The sequence below is a fragment of the Megascapheus bottae genome, chromosome 4 (genome assembly GCF_031878675.1).
Source record: "Megascapheus bottae isolate mThoBot1 chromosome 4, mThoBot2.hap1, whole genome shotgun sequence".
Lineage (NCBI taxonomy): Eukaryota > Metazoa > Chordata > Mammalia > Rodentia > Geomyidae > Megascapheus > Megascapheus bottae.
The window spans coordinates 7,578,356-7,603,471 of record NC_143512.1 but is presented as its reverse complement, the minus strand read 5'-3'; the positions used below and the strand labels follow the sequence as shown (position 1 = coordinate 7,603,471).

Here is a 25,116-nt window from a genome sequence, read left to right as displayed (position 1 = left end):
TACTTTTCAAAGTGAAAAAGGTTTTTACTTAGAAGGCTGGGAGTTGACTTAGTAACAGAACACTTGCTCAGCATATATGAGACCCTAGACTAAAACCCCAACATCATTTTTTAATGTGTTAAAAAAAAGTGTTGATTTAAAACAAATACTAGAGCTGAGAATATATAACTTAGAGGTAGAAGCCTTGACTAGCATCCAAAAAGCCCTGGGCTCAATTCACAGCAAAAACAAATCAAAAGATGAGAAGTTTGGTGGCACACCTTTCCCAAGTAAAGTTGAAGGCAGAGACAGGAGGCCTGCAGTTTGGGCAAAAAGTTAGCAAGACCCTATCTCTAAAACCAAGCTGGATGGACATTGTTGACCATGATTGTTTTGGTAGTATTTTCACTTGAAAACTGAAGAAGAGCTAGTGAGATTACAATCACAGCTCCCACTGTCCGTTTATTTGGTATATACCAACTCTCTGTTGGAAGAGACTTCAATTGCAGGAAACAGCTTGCCTCTCTCAACGGGAAGAAGATATCGATAGGCCCAGAATTATGATGGTGGTTGCTAGCATGGCAAAACAGAAACTATAAATCCTCATGAACTCAGGCACTGCTGCTCATCCTTAACGAGAGCCTTCTTTCTCTCCAGAGCAACCACATAGAGGGGAGATTAGTGAAGTAAGATAGCTGCTAACCTAAATAAGAAAAAAGTTCAGGTGTCAAGGAGGTTGCTACAGAGCGCTATGGCATTCTCAATAACCTGCCAAACCATCTTACTTGAGGTAGGTGAGCTGATCATTAAAAATGACATCTGCACCCATGGACTCTGAAAACTGGAATACCAGGCCCCTTGACACATTTCCCCTTTCACAAATTTATCTGATTAAAATGATCATGACTTGACAGAAATTGTTTCTTATAGGATGCCCACCAAATAAAATCACTCATTAGCCAAGACATGGCGGCTCAATTCTATAATTCTAACTACTTGAGAGGGAAACAAATGTGGAACTGAGGTTCAAGGCTGGCCTGGAGCCAAAAACCAAGAAGAAAGGAAGGAAGGAAAAAAGGGAAGAAAGAAAGAAGGAAGGAAGAAAGTGAAGGAGGAAAGGAAGAAGGGAGGGAGGGAAGGAAGAAGAGAAGGAAAGGAGAAAGGAAGGAAAGCAAGGAGGAAGAAAAGAATGACTAGTTTGTGAGAGTCCATCTCAACTAATGACTGGATGAGGTAGTACATGAGTGTCATTCCTCAGGGATGCACAAATAAGAGCCCTATATCCCAGCTCAGCCTGGGCATAAACTGAGATCTCTTTTGAAAATAACCAATCTAAAAGGGGTCTGGAAGTATGGCTCAAGTGGTAGAACATCTGTTTGTTTAGCAGATGCGAGGCCTTGGGTTCAAATTCTAATATTGCTAAAAAAAAAATCACCTATGTAGAAAAGTTGACTATAATTTAAATACCCAATGTCAGGGGATTGGCTAGGTCAACTAGTGCACTGCTACATAGTAAACTAGTATCTAAATATAGAAACTTACATTGTAGAAAAATACTATTATATGAACAGGTTGAGAATATTGTTCTTAAAAACAAAACCAAAAACAGGGCCGGGAGTTTGGCCTAGTGGTAGAGTGCTTGCCTAGCATACACGAAGACTCGGGTTCGATTCCTCGGTACCACATACATAGAACAAGCTGGAAGTGGTGCTGTGGCTCAAGTGACAGAATATTAGAAAAACCCAAGGACCGTGCTCAGGCTCTGAGTTCAAGCCCCATTCAAGCCCCACGACTAGCAAAAAACCAAAAACAATGAAGCATGCAGAGTACTGGCTATAGAATGACTTAATATTTGTTTAAATGCTTGGTATAATACACAATAATTCTGGGCAGAGAAGTAATGGTGAGTTCTATTTTCTTTTTTGACTATAAAGGTATTTTTCTAAATGTCTACTTTTCCTTTAAGGGGGAAAAATGATTTCTTCAAATTGGCCCCATTTAACCTGTTTAAAATGGGTCAGCACACCCAACATACCACCTTAAATGTGTTTATTTGTGGACGTGCATTCTGCCGTGCTGGCGAGCTTGCCCTAGAGCCAGAGGGAGACACAATGCCTCTCTGCAAACCCTTTGTAGATTCCCATCTGTGACGTGATAAATATTTGATGCAGTGGCCAGTCAACATCCCTACATTAGCGAAACTTCTGCCCACGAGCAACCACACAAGCTCTCAGCGATGAGATGGGAGTAAGTTAAAAAGAGTGTATTCATTAGCTACTTCAAAGGGTTTGGTTTTTTTAAACTGGCAGTTTTGCAGACTTGATTCTTGGCCCTGCTGTCTACTGTATGAGGACAAAAAAAGGAAAAAAAAAGCACTATGGCAAAAAGAAAAGAGAAATAAAAGGAGCCTGTACAGCTTAGGAGCAAGCTGTGTGTCCACTCTGCTTTGCTCTTCATTAAATAGTGAAGTAGATGACAAAAATCTGGAACGTTGTCCCCACATTCAACAGAATAGATGGACCATTTGTTTTCTCTCTATATAGCCATTATTAATATTTTTAAATTAGCACTTTTGTTCTCAAATATCTCCAGTTGTCTGACAGAGAGTGAGTGAACATTATAAAGTAGGGACCTCAGCTGCAATTATTACCAACTACAAGGAGTTTTCAGAAGTCATTCTTCCTGTCTAAATTTAGATATCACCTCTTCCTGGAAGCCTACTAAGATTTGTCTCCACTGTTCCATGCTCATGGTTCCCTCCCACCACTAATCTCCACCCAAATCCAGTTCTTATAGGTTCTTATAGGTCCTGTGAGAGCCCTAGGCTGTGTTAAAATGACCTGCTGATTTGTATAGCCTGCCAAATGGATTTAAAATCATTTCTCCTGTGGTCTGCTGCCTTCTACTGTATATATAAATATATATTGAATTGAGTATATTTTTTTGGAAGTTATTGGCAGAAGATTTAGGGCATTGTGGGACTTGTAGATCATCAGATTTGAACGTTTATTCCATCCATTGCTAGACAGCCTTCCTCTCCTAGCTTCTCAAGCAAACCGGTTTCTAATTACTGTTCATCTCCCTTCACAACAGTCCAAGGTAGACTTAAAAATGACTGAGGAAGTCCAGTAAAATAAAGACAAACAGGGCAGATCCTAAAATGAATTGGGAAGATGTACATTGAGCCACACTGGCTTTTCTCTCTCCCCCTTTCTTTTTGATTTTTCCTTTTCTTCCTCGTCTTTGTTCTCTTCTCCCTCCTTCCATCCCTTTTCCCTTCACTACTTTCATTTTTCTTCATCTTCTGCCCCCTTTGCTGTGTGGTCCTGCACCAGATGAGGGGTAGCTAAACTCCACCACAGCTGCTAAAGCAAGAGATCAGACCATCAGCTTTTCTGAGACAGTCCCAGATCAGGAGGATAAGGACAGCGAACAGCACACGTTCACTTGATTCAGGTTTGACTGTCCTTGCACAAGTCACTTCATCCTTGAAGGCCTCCCTGTCTCTGTGGGTGAAATGAAATGAGACTATTTGCTTCAGACAGATGTGTGACCTTACTGTCTCGAAAGTACAACATCTAGCATGCAATTCACACTTAATAGTACTTTCTTATTAGCATAACATTATAAAACTAACATTGTCTCAATCTAATCTCCACCTAAAAATTTGTGGGCATGTTGTTAAAAATAAATGGGAAGCTCCATGTTTAAATTTTCTCCTTAATGAATATTTATTTATTTGCCAGTCCTAAGGCTTGAACTCAGGGCCTGAACACTGTCCTTGGGCTTTCTCCAGGCTAGAGCTCTACCACTTGAGCCACAGCACCACTTCCTGCTTTTTTAATGTATGTGATACTGAGGAATCAAACCTGGGTCTTTGTGCATGCTAGGCAAGCACTCTACCACTAGGCCAAACTCCCGGCCCCCATGTTTAAATTCTTTTTTTTTCTTTTTTTGAAGTCATGGGGCTTGACCTGTGGGCCTGGGTGCTGTCCCTGAGCTCTTCAGCTCATGGCCACTGCCCCACCCTATCCCTGGGCCTGGGCACTGTCTCTGAGCTCTTCAGCTCAAGGTTACCACCCTACCCCTGGCGCCATAGCAGCACTTCCTGTTTCCTAGTGATTCACTGGAGATAAGAGTTTCACATTCTTTAGTGCCCAGCTGGCTTTGAGCCATGATTGTCAATTCTCAGCCTCCTGAGTAGCTAGGATTGCAGGCACAAGCCACCACACCTGGCTCCCATGTTTAAATTCTTAAAAATGATAGACTAATGAATTGACCAATGAAATAAAATATGTTGTTCCATCCACCTCCTCTAAAATAAAATTGATAACAGATTTTTTTTGTTTGTTTGATGTTTCTGAGATAGGATCTTGCTATGTAGCCTAGACTGTCCTTGAACTCACAAACTTTTCACCTCAGTCTCCCAAGTGCTGGGATTACAGATGTGAAGAATAGGTTTTAGTCAACTGAATCTCTGAAATTTTTAAATTGACTGATCTTTATCTGAGAGGTCTGTGTTTTGGTTGATGTCTGGATAAAAAAAATCACAAAGGCATGCATAATTCGTAACTATTACATATGTATACACTATTTATTACTTAAATGGTTTCGCATGTCTTCATTTTTTACAAGATTACTGGCTATGTTATCATCAGGATTTTTACATAATTTTATGCTAATGGTAATAATGTCAAATTAGACCACCATTCTTAGATTATTATCTTCTTATTTTTAAATTAATTTCAACATGGAGAAAACCTATCATTATTTCAGTAGTGATTGAAATGTTCAGTAAAGTTACTGTGACAATATTTCTGTCCAGAAATTGATAGTGGATTTAACATGTCAAATTTAAATAGTACAATGAGGTCTTGTGGTAAATCACAGGAATATCACAAAGTACTTTAATTTTATAGGAAGTTCACATTTGTTAGATACTTCATATGTGGTCTATTTCAGTTTAGAACATTTTATTTCTATAAATTAAAATTTAATTTTTAATAGTCAAAAATACCAAACCTATTATTGCTTATCTGAATTTTGGGGGTTTTAGCAAGTTTTTGCTAATGTTATTAACAGTAAGTAACTACCCCAAATCACTATAGCTAGTACAGATTCAGAAATATTTTTATACCAAATTCTTTTTTACGGATAACATTTAAAAGTATTTTATCTAATTGTTACAAAAAAGGATAAATTATACCTGTTAATGGGCACCATATAATTTTTGCTCCACATACAACTGTGTAATGAGTTTAAACATATTTATCACTTTATATTTTTACCACTTCTCTATGGAAAAAACATAGTTCCTTTTTTCTTCTCCCTGTGTGTTTTTCTTAAAGGTGTACAGTGCAAAAAGTTTAAGGTCATCTTGGGCATAGTTGGAAAGAGTTCATCTCTTCCAGCCAAGTGTGGTGACATGTGCTTATAACACCAGCTATACAGGAGGCATAGGCTTGCTTAGACAAAAAGCATGAGACCTTACCTGAAAATCAAAGCAAAAAGAGCTGGAGGTGTGGCCAAAGTGGTAGAACATCGACCCAAGGTCAAAACTAGTATATTTTATTAAACTTGAAAGTACTCTAGGATCTGGAACAAGACAAGCATATTCAATTTTACTAATTTTATTCAATATCTAGAAGTCCTTCCCAGAACAACAAAGCAAGAGAAAGAAAATAAAGCATCCATGTTGCAAAAGAAAAAGTCAGACTGCCAGTGTTTGCACATAGAAAAGTGTGCAATGTTCCACTAACAAACTATTAGAACTAATAAATTCAGGTTAGTCTCAGGATTAAAAACAAATCACCATGCAAATATTCAGCAGCATTCCTATCTGTGAATAGCAAATCATCTAACATAGAACCAAAGCAATCCCATTTACAAAATAGCTACAAAAACTACTTAGGCAAAGAGGTAAAAGACCTGTCTTCATTAAGAAGATGTAGTGGTAGTAAATGTTGTAACATCAAAAACTGAAAATTACTTTCCTATAAAACCTCAAAAAGTTGTTTCCTTCTAAAATATTCAAAATTATCAATTAAATTTGCAAGCAAAATGTTCAATATGACTTATGTTTTCTTTAATTTCCAACTAAGTATTTCTATACACATAAAATTATTCCCAATTCTTAAATTTAGCACCCATGAGTTGCTAATAAAGACAATTAAATTAAGTTTAATGCTTTGAGCATGCAACAAATGAAGAGATGAAAGGTGGTGAGGACACAGTCATAAAATTCAATGGGTATCCTACAATATTAAGAAATTTGAGGGGAGGGGGTTGCACGGGGAGGGAAGAAGGAAGAAAGAAGTGATAGGTCAAGATGCATGGTATTCATACGCATGTATTGAATGGTAACTCCTTTATACAACTACTTAAAGATAATGAAAATGTAATTTAAAAAATTCAGGATCGTGCCATTTCATATTGTAAGATGTTTTTGAGCTGTGGCAAACTTTGCTAATTTGTGACTACGACCGGCCCACAAACTGGAACCTGAAGAAAAGCAAGACAAGAGATGTCTATCTCTCCTGGGATGTGATATTCTATTTTGCCAGAATATATAGTGTTTATGGACGCTCAGGGGAAAGATTTGACAAGTTCGTTGATTTCTCTTTTGTTTGAGCTAAATGCTGCTATGGCTGGAATTCTCCCACTTACGACAGTCCTCTGTGCTGATGCAGTGAACCTACAGTTCATGGCTGTCGGATAACGTGTCCTCTGTTTACAGAACACAAGCATTTCCTAGGGCAGCATGCATGTTTAAGGTTATGGAAGCTCTACAGCAGCAAGGGGCATCAGATCTCATACATTCATGAGTAAATGGACCCAATATTGTGTGTTTGTGATGCAGTATAGGGGTTGTCCCAACTCAATACAGAATCCAACACATGTTATTACCTGAATGATCATGTACACATTTTGGTGTTGTTCTCAGAACATTTTATACTAACACATACATACTATCTATAGGGGGTTCATACCTGTAATCCTAGTTACTTATGAGGTTAAGATCTGAGGATCATTATTCAGTACAAATTCTGAGCAGGGAAGTTCTGTGAAACTCTTATCTCCAATGAACTACAAAAACAAACAAACAAACAAAAAGCCAACCCATTGTGGCTCAAGTGGTAGATTTCTTGAGCAAAAAATCTCAGGGACAGTGCCCAAGCCCAGAGTTCAAGCCCCAGAGCCAGGGAAGATAAAGAGAAAGGAAGGAAGGAAGGAAGGAAGGAAGGAAGGAAGGAAGGAAGGAAGGAAGGAAGGAAGGAAGGGAAGGAAGGGAGGGAAGGAATTTTTTTTAAAAAAAGGTAAAAGCTTCCATAAGCATAATAATATATTGTATAATACTTTCCATGTTGCTAATAAAATGTGTTAAATTTGTATTCTCAGAATTGTATTATGTAACACCAAATCTTTTTAGCAGCTTCTTCTTGATTGACATTTATGTTTTACTTCAACTTTGTCAATATGAAAATCATATAACAAATAGTTTGTGCACATGACTAGATTTTCATTGTGTTTAAACACAATGGCTACCTTTGGTCAATTACAACTAATTTACAAATGTTAGAAAATATATATATATTACATGTGTATCTTAAATAAGATTGCATAGCTCTTACTCTTAGCTTTTAAACTTCTGAAGGCATTCTTGAACAACTAACTTCTAGATGAAAATGTTTTATTACTGTACTCTGAAATCCAATAAAACTTGATACATGAATATGTTCATCTTTATTGGCCAAAAAATAATAAATTCAATGGTTCTGGGCCAGCCTGGACATGGTAATGGCATATACCTATCATTCCAGCTATAAGACGAAAATGAGCGAGTTGCAGTTCAGACTTACATCTAGGAAAGAAGTGAGACTTATCTCAAAAGGAACCAGATCACCACTGAACTCAGTGGACTCAGCGGAACAGAGCATTCTCTGGAGATACCACCTCAAATGTAATTAGAGCAAAAAGGGTTGGAAGTGTGGCTCAAATGGTAGCATACTTGTCTAGCAAGAGCTAGGTGAAAAAAATCTAGCAAAAAATTTTTGAGGGAGAAATGTCAGAAAGACAAATCAATTTGAAGGGGAGCCTCTTGACCAAATATGGGACAAAATGAAAATCAGAAATAAAATTGAGACTAATGAATAATCTGAGTTGGGGGGGCATGGTGGTGGTGGAAAGAAAGCTCTTTATCTTGGAATGCTATAATGTATATGAAGTGATAAGATTAGAAAAGTTCTGATTTTTGTGATCAGCATCGCAATAGTTGATCAGTCAAGTTTTAAAAAATGGGCCCGAAACATTGGGTTAAAGTTATTAGGGATAAATTTATTTCCAAATCCCCAAAGTATCTTCCCAGAAATATCTTATTAATAACAAAGGGGAAAATGGTACCTTTACAATAAAGACTTCTAGGAGACCTTGAATTAAGCCATTGATTAAATTTAACATCACTTGTAATAGGATTCAATAGAATTGTGTGTCTCTTGATGAGTAGAAAAGGACCCAACAAAGGTTAAAATAAAAAAGGTTAAAAAAAAACAACAACAAAAGAGGAAAAGATAGTTTCAAAGTAAAAGAAATTATAGAGATGTAATCACGAAAATAGCATGTGATCTTTTTATTTTTTCTTTTGGAGACAGGGTCTTACTATAACCTAGGTGTGGCCAACTTGAATCCTCTTAATCCTTCTGCTTCTATCTCCTGAGAGCTGGAATTACAAGAGTGCCTCACCATGCTCATCTAACAGCAAATGAGTCTTGTGAATTCTAGATAAAATGCAAACAAGAAGACAAAGAAAAAAAGAAAACAAAAGCTCCAAAGAATGTTATTAAGAAAAATGAAGAAAATTAATGTGATTTTATGTTAGATAATTATATAATCGGAATTTAAACGACTCTAATAATCGCATTTCTCTTTTATGGAAGAATGTCCTTGTTTCTATTTTACCGCGCCCACAGACCTGCTGGCTAATGACCTAGGACCTGAGCAACCTGGCCTGAGAAGATGAGCGCTGTATCAGTTGGGATCCTTTTGGCTTCAGGTAACAGGATACTTGAGTTAAGGTAGCTTAACCTGGTAAGAACACCTCCTATCGTGAGTCTCAAGGCAAATGGCTCCAGGAGTGTCAATTTATCTGCCCAAGGAGGTGGATGGCCTCATTTGTCAGTTTTATGTGTTTTCTTGGCTTTACCTCATTGTTGCCAAGTGGGTACCATATCCTCACATGACTAAGGCAAACAGGAAGGGAATAGGTTAAATTTCTTGGGCAATATACAATTATATATATGTATATGTGTATGTATATATATATACATACAATATAAAGCTACTTGTTCAAAGGGGTTTTCATTCAATACGTCAATTTATGCATTCAATTCCTTTTAATCAGTGGCATCCCTTTCATGGTTCTCCATCCCACACCCTACCTATCCAGAGGCTTTTCCCTTTTGTATCAAGGATCACCATCTTGAAAACTCTTTTTCCATCCTACTGTCCTTATGACTCATCTCCTGGGGTGTTTGTGGATGGGTGGCCACAAGTGTTTTTTCACATGAACCAAGCTCAAAAAAAACCCTTTCTGAGATTGCTCTTCATGGTTAAGCTGGCATTGACCATGACAAGGCCAGGCCATGTGCAAGCCAAGATAAAGGCAAAGAAAACTACTCTAGAGAAGGTGAAAGGAATACATCTGGTTAAAGAAAAGAGAATGGATTGAGAGTGAAGCTTCCCTGAGCTTCCTTGTAATTTCAAGTCCAGGTCACTTTGAAGTACATGTAGAATTTCTTATTGGTTCACAGCAGAAAAAAAAAAGCATGAAACACTACCTTCATGCAAAAGAAACATCACGTAGAAGTGGGCCAAAGAAAGTGTACAGGAACTGTGCCAGGCCTTAGGAAGTTCTGGAAGCAGAAGGCTCTGGCTCCAGGAGACTCTTCTCTGCCTCTGGTCTCTGGGTTACTCTGCAATATGTTTTGTTCTTATCTCTGAGATAGGATATCTGGTTCCTAGTCCTCTGGTTACCACACATCTACCCACATCCCCTGAATTTGTATTCAAGTTCTGACCCCACTAAGATCCTGTACAGTGGTAGTTAGTTCCTTTATTCAAGTTTCAGAGTCTCAGGGCAGAGAAGTTGAGAGGCCAAGGTCAGGTCAGGTGTCTAGCCCCAAGACTTCAGGTCACAGCAGAGACTCACAGAGTGGGGAGGAATAGAACTGGACAGAGGTTTCTTTCCTGAAGGTGAGAAAATTATCCTCACAATATTCACCATGATCTCCTTAAAATAGTGACTATCTAGTATAGAGACAAGGGGAAAGAATTCCTCTCAGGGAACATTTGGTAACATCTGAAGAAACTTTGGTTTGTTTTGAGACAACGTGAGGGAGAAGAGGCCATACACAATTGTTCAAAATACTAGACTGTTCTTAGGTAGGAAAGAATAAGCAGGTCCAAAATATCAATAGTCTTTTCCTTGTCAACACCCGAGCCCCTTTGATTTTAGTTTAATGGAACTTCATTTCCATTTAATCAAGTGAAACATCTGAACCATGGGAGAGCTCAGATCCAGGCAAGGCACATAGTAGGACTTGGAAGTATCTGTTGGATACTTCATTATAGAGAGTGAGGGTGCTGGTCCTACTGCTGAGATTGATGGGCAGTCTTAGAGAAGGAGCCAGGGAGGCTCACAAAGGCAGGGGCAAGAGACTTTGTAGTATTTGCCTGATAGGGTGGAGCATGGGAGGCATTAAACAAGAGAAGGTGATCCCATTGGAAATGGATGTCAACACACCAGTTGCTCTTGTCATTGCCCACAGCACACATGACAGCTGTCTAGCTGGTACCTGCTCATCCCCACCCTCAGCATCAGGAGGAGCTGCACATCCTTAAGTTCCAGCAGCTGCCAGCTATGATATGAGCTTTGCTCTCCACCTCTCTCCAGTGTCAGGCAGGCAAGTACAGGCTCGCAGTCACTGAGTAGTTCTCTTCTTTTTTCTCCTCCTCCTCCTCCCCCCACTCCTCCGCCTTCTCCTCCTCCACCTCTCCCTTCTCCTCTTCCTCCTTTTTTTCTTTTTTCTTTTGTGTGTGTGTACATATAACATCTTCTTATGTTTCCTAGGGGACATTGTGTAAAATTAAATTTTTTTTAAGTCTGTGAAATAGTTCAGAGACTCCAGAGATAAGGAGAAAAATCCTGATACTACTTGACAAAGAGACTATGATTGAATTTTTCTAAGTTTTCTCCAGAAGTTGGAGAAGTCTGCATCTTTGCTGCCCTCTACTGATTCAAAGGAAGATGAGCAAACTGGTTGGAGAGAAGAGAGGCTGGCTTTGTAATAGACCACTCCATCCGTCCCTTTAATTTTTCCACTTGTATTCACAGAGCTTATCTATGTGCTGTCTAAAGTGCCCAGTGCAGGTGTGATATTAAATACAGGAGAAAACTTTGTTCTCATGGAATCTATATGCTTGCAAAGGAGACAGGATTTGAATGAGTCCACAAACTGGAAATATGTTAAGGGTAGTGAGAGCTTTCTGGAAAGGATTGACAAGGAAACACAAAGAGAAAGCACCCAGAAAGCTGAGACTGAAAGAGTGTGAGGATGCTATGTGGAGACTGAGGTTTCCAGGCTAAGGGGGAAGTGGCCACAAATAGAAAATAGCTTGGTGGGACCCTGAAGTCTGAGCAGGACATAGAATTGTGTGGAAGGAAGCGGTAAGGTGCTCACATCATGCTCATATTGTCCCCATCCCAGAGGGAGCCAGCTACATGCAAAGGAAGGTAGACCTTAGAATGAATAATTTTTACTCACAAGAAGAAACTCATGGGATTGTCAGAGTATCATCAGAAAAGAGTATTCTTGTCAGGCACCAGTGGCCTATGTTGTAATCCTAGCAAACCAGGTAGCTGAGATCTGGAGGTCCACAGTTTGAAACCAGCCCAGGCAAAAAAAAAATAGAACTAGAGACATGGCTCAAGAGGTAGAATACCCATGGCTCAAGAGGTAGAATACGAGTCAGTGGTAGGCCCTGAGTTCAAGCCATACACACACACACACACACACACACACACACACACACACGAATGTTCTTTTCAACAGTATATATTTGCAATAGGGTATCATTGAAGATTCCCCCCTCCTAGAAATGTAGAAAGTCTAAAATGTGCCTAAAAATCAATCAATTGATCAATAATAAACATCGAGAAGACTATACAGTCACCAATATGAATGATGGATAGTTGGGCAGAGGAACAAGAGGAAGAGATGGAGCAAGAAGTACTGTGGTAAAACCAGAAAGAAATGGAGAAACTGTCTTAGAGGTCTCAGCTTCAGGACCTGCAGATGTGTTTGCTATGGAAGACAGTGAAAGAGAGAAAGAGAAAGAGAGGGAAAAACAGAGACAGAAGAAAGTAGAAAAGGAGGAAAGGAGAGATAAAAAGCAGACAGAGGAGGGGAGGAAAAGAGAAAAAGAGGGAGAAAAGAGGAGAAGGAAGGGAGAACAGGAGCCACAGAGGTCAAGAGGATCAGACAAGCAGCTCTGACATGAGTTTGATAGGCAGACTCTGTTCCCGGCTCCTTGTGGGAGACATTGGCACACACACACACAGATTCATTCTCTTTCCTCCCACTCAGTCTGGGTGATTGTACCTGACAGGGCTCAGGAGGCATCCCTCATAAAAATGGCTATGGAGCCTCTCACTAATACAAAGCTGCCCATAAATGTCAAGTGCTGAGAATTATAACCCCGCAGGCTCATAAAAGAGAGAGCGTGCCATGGCTTAAGGAAGCCACAGCGACTGAGAGGGCACCAAGCTGTCTTCCCAAGCTGTATTTTAGTTTCGGGGAAGATATGACCGGAGGAAATAGAGTGCTAGCCGAGGCCAAGACGGCTCAGAGGCTTTTGTGAAAGGTCCAGTGATCAAATCTGTCAGCAATACTTCCTTTCTCCTGGGCTCAGGGCTCAAGGTGAAGTATGGCGTCTTATGAACTTGTACTAACTCAGCCAGCGGCGGCAGACACCACAGAAAACTTGGCCTCCGGCAGCCTGCGATTCTGGGGAATAAACAACATAGCTTTTTCCCTTCCACTGCCAATTCTTGACCCACCTGTCAGCCAGCCAATTAGTACGCAGCCCAGGTGTTCTTCCTGCCTTGCATCCATCCCCTGCTCACCATCTGTCTGGCAATCCTTTGATGCATCCCATATGTCTAAAAGCGGTGACCCCAGCCCCTTTACTTCTCCCCTTTTGTTTCACTCTCTCTCTGTCTCTCTCTCTCTGTCTCTCTCTGTCTCTCTCTCTATTAGGCAATCACCATACCACAAAAAATCCCCGGGTCTCACTATTAAGTAGGGCATTGTTCTGGGATCCTAGAATTGGGGTAGGGACCAAAGAAATATGATCCAAAGATCCTAGTAGCCAGCTAGACAAATAACTTATGTGTACTTGAAAGGGTATGCTTACTTGAAAAAGTAGAATAAGTCAGATATGATGGCTAGGCCTGTAATCCTAGCTATCTGAATGTTTGTGAGGATCGCTGTTCAAGGCCAGATAGTACAAGACTTTATCAGAAAAATAAAGGGCCGGGGGGCATGGCTCAAATGGTAGAGCGCCTGCTTGGAAAGCTCAAGGCCCTGAGGTCACACCCCAGTACCAAGAAAAAAAGAAGTAGAACAAGAACGTAACACATGATCACTATCTATATTGAGGGCTGACCATATGTCTGCCACCTGCCAAAGGTATCATCTCCACCATCAAAAAGTGGAGAGTACTGTGATTCTCAGGTTCAGATGAAGGTGAGGCTTGAGGAGGGTTAGCTTCAGCAGGGAGACAAGCCTGGTGATTGGTAAAAGCCCAATTTCAGCAGGCATGGATCTGGTTTTGAAATCTATACACCGCTCTGATGCATCCATGAGAATGACATAGGGATCCAGTGGCTCCAGTTATCAGGCCACTATGCCCTGGGCCCTAATGACATTTGGACATTGAATCAAAATTATACTAACAGTGTGTATGTCACCAACAGATTGAGGGAGGCCCTCTGGGGTAGGGCATTTTCTTGGTGTGTGCACAGCCCTGAGTTCAGTCCCCAGCACAACAAGGCATCATTTGAGAAACAAATACCAATAACCTCAATTAATGGCCCAAACCTCAACAAATAATAATACTCCATCAATAGATAAAATCTAACATATAATATGCACTAGTACATTTTGGGGTTAATTTTTATATGGTATTTTATGTTGTCTCTTTTTTCCTCCTGCTTTTGCTTTTTAATCTGCTTTTGTCTTACTAGTTATTTCCACCAGAAGCAGGTCTTCACTTTAATTTTTGAGTGAAAATTGAATCATCCAGTAGGTTTGTCCTTCTCAGATTTCTGTTGGCATGAGGTTTCTTTGGAGGCTGCTTTCTTCAATTTTTCCAGGTCAAATTTTGTAGAGGTATACTTAAGATTTGATCTGAAGTCATTGCATGTAGTTTACCACATGCAATGTAAGCTGTATTCAGTTTTGTTTGTGTTGGCTGCACTTTTTGGTTTTTGTTTTTTGTTGTTGTTCTGGTCAAGAAGATCCATTATGAATAACAGACTAATAGTTTATATTTATTTCTTAGTTTAAAAAATGGAGAGCATTTTATGCAGTGGAGAAAGCTAAAACAGTTCAAGACTCAGACATGAAGAGAGAAAGATAGCAAGAGAGGGGTGAGCATGGTGGTGAAAACCTGTAAGACTTGCAGTCAGAGGGCTGGAATAAGAGAATGAAGAGTTCAAGGCTAACCCGGGTTACATGATAAGACCTTGTTTCACAACCGCTCCTTCCAAAAAAGCCATGAGGAAGTAAAATGATAAAAATCAAACTATGAGCCAAGCGCTAGTGGTTCATGACTGTAATCCTAGTTACTCCGGAGGCTGAGATTTAAGAATCATAGTTCAAAGCTAGCCCAGGCATTAGAGTCTGTGAGATTCTTGTCTCCAATTAAGTACCAGAAAAGTGGAAGTGGTGCTATGGCTTAAGAGGTAGATCAGTAGCCTTGAGCTGAAGAGCTTAGGGACAGCGTCCATGCCCAGAGTTCAAGCCCCATGACTGATCTAGGTTTAATTCCTCGGTACCACATACATGGAAAAAGCTGGAAGTGGTGCTGTGGCTCAAGTGGTAGAGCTCTAGCCTTGAAAAAGCCCAAGGACACTGCTCAGGCCCTGAGTTCAAGCCCCAGGATTGGCAAAAAAAATACTAATGTCTATGACCTACAGAATAAAGTATAACCCATAACCACCTTTCCAGGCCATTGCCTGCCAGACCCTGTATACTTAGTCTCTATCATGTCCTTACTGTACAAAAAGTCGTTTCACTGCCTTTTCTGGACCTTGTTTGTGTCCTTTGTTTCCAGTTCCATGACAGAATCTCTTCTCCAACCCAGATCTATCATTGTTTCTGCCCGAATTTTAGAGTTGATATGGTAATGTGGCATTGCCTAACCACATCTCCTGGGTTGTCTGGGGCAAAGTGTTTAACTCTCCTAACCCTCAGTTACTTTATGTATGAAACAAGGACACCTAACTATGACATAGGCTTGCCATAGGAATTGCAAGAGATGTTCTGTGTAACATGTTCACATATGCTAACCCCTTATTAAACACTAGCCCTTTGTCTTAGCCAGTATTCAGTTTGTTGGTTTCTGCTAGACTGGGCACTGTATGGCCTTTTGTATCTTTAGAAACTATGTGTTTATTAAATGTTTGTCAAATGGACAAATGAATAGAGGATTATCTTCTATTTTCTAATCAGTACAATACACCTGATCTGGCATGTCTGATCTGTGGAGAAGCAATAACTTCTAAAATTATAATTGCTATAATAATAAACAAATCTCCCTCACTCTGGGTCTTGAGATTGTTAGGATGTTTAAAGGCATACAATAGTTGTTGAAATTCCAATTTGTAAGAGATAATTGTAATAGGGCTTCGAGTCAATGTACTTGAGGAAACACAATATTCCAAAGACCCAGAATTGTTGCAGTCACTTCTCAAGATGGTAATTTGAAGAAAATAAACTTGAAAAGAAACAGGAGACAATTAGATGACAATAATGTTACTTTATGTCAGATTCCAAATATTTGGTTATAAATGTTTTTGAGGAAGAGGAACGTGTGTGTGTGTGTGTGTGTGTGTGTGTGTGTGTGTGTGTCTGTCTGTGTCCGGGACTTGAACTCAGGGCCTAGGTGCTGTCCCTGAGCTTTTTTGCTCAAGGCTGGTGCTTAAACCCTAGCTCTATTTCTGCCTTTTTGGTAATTAACTGGAGAAAAGAGTCCCAGGGACTTTCATTCTCTGGGGGTGGCTTTGAACCTTGATCTTCAGATATCAGCCTCCTAAGTAGTTAGGATTATAGGTATGAGCCACTGGCTCCTGACGAAACAGGAACCTTTCAATGGAAGGATTTTAGAACTGGAACGAACCATAAAATGTCACTGCTGCTGCAATTAAATGACAGGTAAAGACGATGTCATTTCCCAGCACAAGCTAAATTAACTACAAAGGAGAGCATCCATCTAAAAGATTCCCACTAAATTTAGTGGAAGTACTGATTTTTGAAGAACTGAAAATGTGTCATTTTAAATCCCCAAAAGGATTCATTCCAAGTTTCGGAGAGTCAAACCAGCAACCAAAGTACTCATCTGAAGGGCTGGAGTAGTCGAGCACCTAGCTAGCTAGCACTAGTCTCTGAGTTCAATCCAGTAGGAAAAGAACCATAATAATCATATGGTATCCTGTTGAGAAAAACATCATGGCAATAAACACATATCATCATTCTATAGCGGGGTTATTCCAATCCATGCCTCACAGTTGTCAGCTGGTCCATAAAATTATCTTAAGGGTCTGAAAATTTATCAGTTCACTGGAAATTGAATCAGCTAGTGGTGGTAATGATAAAGATCACTCATCTCTCTTTTTCCACCGAGCACAACAGATAATAATGTACCTCTTTTTCAGTCCTTCTGGCTGGACAAGTAGCCTTATCCAGAGAACTTTGCCAGGAAGAGATTCTTCCATGGGACAGAGTTCCTCGGTTCTAGGGCAGGTACACATAGAAGGGCTATCTCTGGTGAAAGTAGAAGATATTATGTCTATTTGAAATAGTGATGAGGTGATCATGGCTCAAAGGCCTGTGTTCTCTTTCCAGTTTCCAGTAAGTTACTTTTTGATAATTTTACTTGCCATGTAAATTTGGGGTGGGAACATGTGATTCATCTAATATAATTCTCTTCCTAATTAATAAATTGGCACTCTGGCTTATGAAGACTGGTCTTCCTGTGTTCAGTTTAATGTGAGTATTTCTGACTTTGGCTCCCATCTTGTTTAAGTGAGCCGAATCTATTTGTAGGGACTGTAATACTAGAAGTGCAATATTTAATCCATGGTATGTTTTAAGGTCAAGGTTACCTTGGAAAGTGTTCTTGCCATTCAGGTAAGTGACAGTTTTCTGACCCTGTCCCATCATTGTGCACTGCTTGCCCTTACTATTGGACATCTATGACTTTGGCTTTTACCTTAGAATTAAACATGTTGGGCAATACTTAACACAATACCAGAACACTTAACAACAATAACAAAACAATGACAACAACAATCCAACAATTAAACCAAAAGTTAAAACCAACAAGGAAAAAAAACAAACCTTTAATGGCTGAGTGCAGTGGCTCATATCTGTAATCCCAGCTAGTCAAGAGGAAGAAATCTCCAGGATTACAGCTGGAGGTCAGTCTGGACAAAAGTTATCAAGACACCGTGTCTTGGTGGGCCTGATAGTGGGCACTCACATCTCAGTTAAGCAGAGGCCATCAGAGGACTAAGGTTTGAGACTGGCCCCTGGCAAAACATGAGACTCTATCTAAAAACAATAGAAAAGGCCTGAGATCATGCCTGAAGAGGTAGCAAGAACAAGGCCCTGAATCCATTCCCTTTACTGCCAGCAAACAAACAAAAACAAATGATAATAGGAGGCCTTGAGTTCAAGCCACAGTACCAGCACAACCATCAGTCACCTTAAAATGTTTTTAGTTTAAAATAATATTGGATTTACAAACCGTTATCAAGTTGGTTCAGGGAAACTTGAAATCCAACTTCACCTAGTATACGTATACTACAAAAACAGAGCACATCCAGCCAAAGAAAGAGGGCAATATAAAAATAAAACCCACTGAACTTATTTGGATTTTTCTGTTTTCTTCTCTCTTTTCCATTTCAGTGTACAAGCTAAGCTATCACATCATATTCGGTCAATGCAGTCATCTGAATTTCATGACTTTGATCTTCTGGGGAGTACTGATCAGACGAATGCCTCAATCTGGATTTGCTTCATGTCTCCTCAGGTGTGGACTGGAGTTGTGATACAGGGAAGGAATATTTTAGAAGAGAAGTGCATATCTTTTACACCACATCAGGTGTACATGGCATTCCAGATACTAGTGATCATCAGGTGGTATGGGCCATGTTTGTTCATTGAAATAGCAAAGTGTATTGGTAAGAAGCCAGGTATAGATGAGATGAGGAGAGTGATTTACACTTTTTTGTTTTTAAATGCCAGTACTGGAGCTTGAACGCAGTACCTCATAATCTCACTTGGATCTTTGCTCTTGTGTTTTTTTTTTTTGCTCTCAAGGTTGGGGCTCTGTTACTTGAGCTAGAACTCCACTTCTGGTGTGTGTATGTGTTTAATTGAAAATAAGAGTCTCCTCCTGGACTTTTCTGCCAAGGTTGGCTTTGAATTCTTAGAAGACTGTCACCACCAGTGACAATTGGGAAGGATTAGTATCAAACAATTTGTGTACTTTATAAATTTTCCTTTTTCTTTTTGCCAGTCCTGGGACTTGAACTCAGGGCCTGAACACTATCCTTGGGCTTTCTCAAGGTTAGAGCTCTACCACTTGAGAGCACCACTTCTGGCTTTTTCTATGTATGTGGTACCAAGGAATCGAACCGGGGTCTTCGTGCATGCTAGGCAAACACTGTACCACTAAGCCAAACTCCCACCCTACTTTATAAATTTTATTGCAAGATGTTTGGAAGTTTTCAAACATTCTGCCTCTCCTGAACATTTCTGTTGACTAATTTCAGCATTCTTAAGTAGATTTTGCCTGCAGTAACTTTTACTGTGTCTGTTCTAATGTTGATCTCCTATTCTCTGCATTTGTTCTACATTAGAAACAATATTTTGAATTGATATCTTCTTACATTTTCTCTTATTCCAGCAGTTGGATCAAGGCCTTCAGCTTGCTAGGTACATCTGAGGTGCAAGCCCCTAGACCAAACTTTGGGATTTATGTGTTTAGCATCTTTCATTTAACATGTTTCTGGGGTTTGTGGAGAACTAGGTGTGTATTGGTATGTCCATTTTGTGGCTGAATAATCCATTGAATAGTTTTAAACCTGAATTTTAGACCCTAGACCAACTCCATGAGTTCCCCATGTCAGGTTTAGCAAATACTTTAAATTGAGACATGACTGAAGGGCAGAAAAAAATTTATTGCATGGCATGCATCTCATGCATTTTAGTCTCTCATCTGCCATTTTCAGAGAACAGACATGATCTATAGATTTATAAAGACAACTGGGGGTAGGCAGAGAGAGGGATGCATGCTTATTAAACAAATCTAGTCCAGGAATAACCTGTTTAGTCATTATGTCAAGTCTTTGTTTCTGGGAGTGCTCCAGAAAAGGTTATGGTTGCTTCATTACTTGAAGAGAATAAACAAGTCACTGTTGTGTGTTGGGTGATCTGTCCTAAAGGGTCTCTATTGTTCCCTAGAGATAGTTTTGGTCCCTTGTCACAAAGATATTATCAATCAATCAATCTTTCCTGGATTCCAATGTGATTGCAAAGTAACTGCAAAGAGACCAGCTTAGAACAAAGACATATAAATTGGAGGTAGTGATGCCAAATTTTTAGTTCATTTGTGGGCCCAAGTTAGTTATCAGTGCTTTCAGCAAAGACAGTTTAAGGATCTCTGATAATTAGACTGCATTTTGATACTATCCACCAGCTGGGATATTATGAAGAATGGATTTGAATATAAGATTTTGAGTGAGTCCAAGTTTTTTGGGTCATGGCATGGTTTAAGAATAGGCTCCACTGACACACTGCCTCAGGTTAAAGGCCAGTCTCTGCCACTTACCAGCAGTATGACCTTAGTCTTCTCTGAGTCTCGACCTAATATAAACTGGGTTATACTATCCATTTCTTAATGGGTTTTTGCAATCTAAAAGAAATTATGTAGTGACAATATTTAGAACAGTGCCTGGCATGTAGGGTTAGTTAAGAGTAAAATTTATCCCCCTCCTTCTCTTCTTCCTTTGCGAACTTTAATGATAGTGATATTCACTGTGCATCTGACAATACACCCAGCATCCACTTCTTCCTCTCTTTTTTTTTGTCGGTCATGCAGCTTGACCTTAGGGCTGGAGAGCTATTCCTGAGCTCTTTTGTTCAAGGCTAGCTCTCTACCACTTTAAGCCACAACCTTACTTGCGGGTTTTTTTTTGTTTTTATTTTTGCTTTTTTTTTGTGGTTAATTGGAGATAAGGGTCTCTTGGACTTTTTTTTTTTCCCAGGCTGGCTTCGAACCTCCAGCCCAGCCTCCTGAATAACTAGGATTACAGATGTTAGCCATCAGTGCTTAGCTCTTCTTTCTTCCCTTAACTTAAAAAAAAAGGAGTATACAGAATTCTTCTGAATAATTCAAAGTGTGATAATTTCAGGCAATGTTCTTCGAGCACAAAGGAAAAAATCCCAACAGGTACTAAGGTTTGAACTCAGAGCCTCCTACTTGCTTGGCTGGTGTTTCACGACGCGGGCCACAGCTCTAGGCTGGCTTTTTGTTGGTTAATTGGAGGCAGTCTTCCAAACGTTTTTGCCTGGGCTGGCTTCGAACCGTGTGATCCTCCAATGTCAGCTTCCTGAGCGGCTAGGATTGCAGGCAGGAGCCCATCTTCTCCCCACAACTGTCCTTAATTTATATAACACCCATCAGCGAGTAACTGTGTAGTACATAATTGGGAGGCAACCTTGTAATTCATATTAATTTATAATAACGTGCACATAAGGGCCTAATAGGGACTTTAAACGCCCATTAGCCGCAAAGCGGGAACTAGTGCTTCCACCGCAACTCGGTGATTGGTTCAAGGGCGAGCCAGGCTGGCTGTGATTGGCTCGTCCGGTGAGCACGGTGTCAGCCCGCGCTGCTAGTGGTCAACAAGGCTCTACAACCGGCTCCCGGGAGGGCGGCAGCCACGTGGCTACGTCAGGCTGGGGCTGTAGGTGGGAGGACCTAGTTTTCCTTACCGCGAGAGGGCGCTCGCTGCCACTCCTTACCGTAGTCTCATTCACCGTAAAGCCCCAGAGCGACCAATCAACTGGCTGTCTCCGAACCGCTTTCAAAGTCGGCGGGCGCCTTGTCCAATAGTAAAGCAGGCACTACCCGTAACTCTAGGACTGATGGAAAGTTGAGCCAATCATCTGACAGAGCGCCGCTATCTCCGCCTCTCGAGTGTCAGATTGACGATCCTTCTAACCAATAGAGAACGCCGGGTCGGCGGGTGGATGAAAGCGGCTCTCTGTAATGGCGGAGCGTGGCGGGGACGGGGGAGACGGCGAGCGATTCAACCCGGGGGAGCTGAGGTAATGGGCGCTGCTTTCCCTCACGTTTTGTTGCACGGGCGTCCGAGAGGCGAGGGGTGCGGGCGACGGCCCGCGGGGAGGGGCGCGGCGGGCGGCGGCAGCGCGGGGCCGAGACCGCATGGGGCTGACGAAGGGGGAAGGGGAAGGCGGCTTGAATGGGAGCCGGGCCGGGCCGCGGCCTCCGCGCTCCGCGGGCGCCCGCTGCGGCTGCGTGGGAGCCACCGCCCCTGGCGGCCTGAGGTCGGCCTCCGCTTCCCCGCCGCGGGGCCCTGCCTTAGCGCAGCCGCGTGCGGCCGGGCCGCGCCGGGCCCGCCTCGCCTCGCCGTCCGCGGGGCTGCGCCCGGCCGGGCCCCGCTCCTCTCCGTGACGCCGTTCGGCGGGTCCCGGACCCCTCGCCACTTCCGCCCCGACGGCCCCTTCCACGTTCTTCCCTCGGGGCAGCTTTGCTCCCTTGCCCCCCCCCACCCCGCGTCGGGGCCCGCCGCCGTGGAGGCTCGGCGCTGTGGCCCGTCGGGCTCTCGCTGGCTCCCCGGCTCTGTGTGCGTCCGGCTCCCACCCGGGCGCCGCCACTGAAGTTATTCCGCCCCGCTCCCCCGCCCGCGGAGAGGTTGAGTCCGAAGGGCAAGCGTGACCGGGGGCGGGGGGGTGGGGTGGGGACTTGAACCCAGGCTGTCAGGCTCCCTCTTCCAGCCCCCTCCCAGGCCTCCCGCCAGACATCGCCCTGGAAAGGCCGGAGCCCTTTCTGCTCCTGCAACTTCCAGGCCTGCTAGGGGATCTGTAATGAAAACAGGATCATGTTAACAGGGACCTAAAAATCAAGATCCTTTTTTTCTTCGTAGGCGGTTTTGAGGAAAGAAAAAGAAAAGATGTGGTGGGGAGGAGTATTTTTATTTTTTCCCCCATCGACAGAAAATTGTCATTTCGGATATCCAGGTCCTGCTCTAAATCGTGCCATTGTCGGCGTAGCTGTTGAGCAGTCGTATATCCTAGAGCAGAAGCTGAAGTCGTATAAGGAATTGGGTACTACTGTTGTGCACAGGCTCATAGTTAACTTTTCCGCATTTAGTATTGTGTCACACCCGGTGGGAATTTGGCAGGAAGAAAATGTGTTATTCCAGAGATGAGTCTCAGAGAGCCTTTAAACCCCGTCACGAGTCAGAGTGCTCTTTCTTGGGGGTGGCTGGAATTGAAGCCAGGACCTCACATCCTACCATTTGAGGGACTACCTCCAGCCCCTGCCATGTTAGTGATGGAAAGTTTGGTTTGTTTTTTTGTGGTGCTGAGGTTTTGCACTTACTAGGCAAATCCTCTGCCACCTGACTCATACCCCATCCCATTTTTGCTTTTGCTATCTTACATATAATGGCTGTGCTTCTCCCCCCCTCTTCCCCTCCCCGTTGGCTTTGAACCAAACTCTTGTCCATTCCTTCCATTCACCTACACCCAACTTTTGACTGAGATGGCCTCCCTAATGTCTCCATCGGAACTTTTCAGTTAGACTGTCCTTGAACCTGAGATCTTTTGGATCTTCCCCTTCAGAGTAGGTGGAATTACAGGCATGAGTCACTGGCTGGGCCCTGAAAAGTTTATTCTTGATTTGATCTCAGAAGTGTACTTAGCTAGTCAGATGGATTTATGAGATTTTGCATTTTCAGATTCTTTAGCTTTATAATTGAGTAACTTGTTAATAATCTAGACATTGTGGCAAAGCTGACTTGAATAGACTTTAATTCAGTGGTCTGTTGTAAATATTTTATGCCTCATTTTAAACTCGTGGATTAGAAACTGCTTGCAGGGCACATAGTAGAAATTTTCATTTTAGCACTTCTCATGATTTACAATAAATTAGCTGTTTATGTGGCTCCCATGATGTCAAAAGTTAGGACTTGATTTTGTACTTGTAACCTGTTCATCACATTTGCCAGCTATTTTTAGTAGGTACACTAAATAAATGGAGATGAAGGATTTTATTGGGCTGCACTTACTGGGTGATACATGATAGTTACTGGTTTAGGCCTTGGCAGTAAAAAATGGCCTCTTCCTTCATTCTGACCAAAGGAACTTCATTCTAATTAAAGTTGATCTGAATTTGAAGTAAAAAAACTTCATCAGATGAAGAAATCAGCCTGCTGTGTAAAGTGACTAAGTGTTGTAAGGGTCTGAATATGAGTCTGCTTTGACTCTCACTTTCCATGATTGTCTCCCATATATATAAGTAGTGTATTTGCATTCTTGCTCTCAAAGTATTTTGAGTCTGTCTTAGCAATTGGGGTGATTGCATATGTGAATGGAATACATATAGAAAAAAACATTTGCAAGTGGTGGAAATGCAAGTTATATACCATAGATGGAAAACTTTCAGATACAAATACCATTTCTCCTGACTGCCTTAACAAGTTATTTTATTTTTCTTTATAAAAAAGACGCCAAACTTAGCTTGTTGGATATTGTAAAGATTTAGATCATAGGAGAAGCAGGGTGTGGTAGCTTATGCCTGTAATTCTAGCTACTCAGGAGGCTGAGATCTGAGGATCAAGGTTCAAAGCCAGCAGGGCACAAAAGGACCTGAGACTCTTATCTTCAGTTAATCTCTAGAAAACTGGAGGTGAGGTTGGCTCAAGGGTAGGACTGTAGCCTTGAGCTGAAGAGCTCAGGGACAGTGCCTAAGGCAGAGTTCAAGCCCTGTGACCCACCAAAAAAAAAAAAAGAAAAAGAAAAAGCATGGGAGAGATACTTCCATAAAACTGCCTGGCAATCTGGAAGAAGATTCACTGTATTAAACAATATGACACAGCAGTACCACTAAAGGTACTATATACTAGTGGGTAAAGGTGATACTAATGTAAACAAATAAAGAGATTTTTTTTCAGAGTATTTGTCATAAACTGTAATTGGGTAATGAGTCAGGGACTGAGAGGCTAAAGGTGGGAAACACTTTGAGGTGGTATTTGAACTGGGGCTGAATAATGTGAGGGAGCAGATGACATTAAGATTTGGGAAGAATATGTCAGGCTTATAGTCCCCTACTGTAAGCAGAGAGGCTTCAAAATCATGAAAATAAGAAAGAATTGTCTTTGGAAAGGTCAATAAAGGTCAGGTTATATGGGGCCTCCTAATATACAATTAGATAGTTATTAGGCAATGTAGGTAATAGTAATGACACTACTGTTGTTCACATGAATACCATTTAACACCAGTTCTGTAGGTAACACAGCAACAGCAATAGTAGCTGATACATAGCACATCTGCACTGTTGTTTGAAGCATTTTATGATCTCATTATGTTCTCATTGCCGGTTCTGGCGAGGTTGTTGTGAGGAAGTAGTATATATAAGAGCTGAGCATATGTTTTACATGTCAGGGACTTCAGAGAGTGGCTTCTTGAAGCTCTTGAAGGAGAAAATTATGTGAGTTTTGGCACTACTTATTTAGTGACAGATTAAAAGTCATCTAATCCAATT

The 25,116-nt window shown here is 41.3% G+C and overlaps 1 protein-coding gene across 5 annotated transcripts in view; it reads left to right on the top strand.

Moving 5' to 3' along the window:
• The first annotated feature begins 21,566 nt into the window (after positions 1–21,566).
• The window catches only part of Tcerg1 (transcription elongation regulator 1), a 63,504-nt gene continuing 59,954 nt past the window's right edge, over positions 21,567–25,116 (top strand). For all 5 annotated transcript variants that reach the window (XR_016535193.1, XM_090331280.1, XM_090331282.1 and 2 more), the window contains exon 1: positions 21,567–21,656. Coding sequence is in view for 4 of the 5 variants with exons in the window: in XM_090331280.1 (XP_090187406.1) it covers positions 21,598–21,656 (59 nt within the window). In the remaining variant the exon portion in view is untranslated. The remainder of the gene's footprint in view (positions 21,657–25,116) is intronic.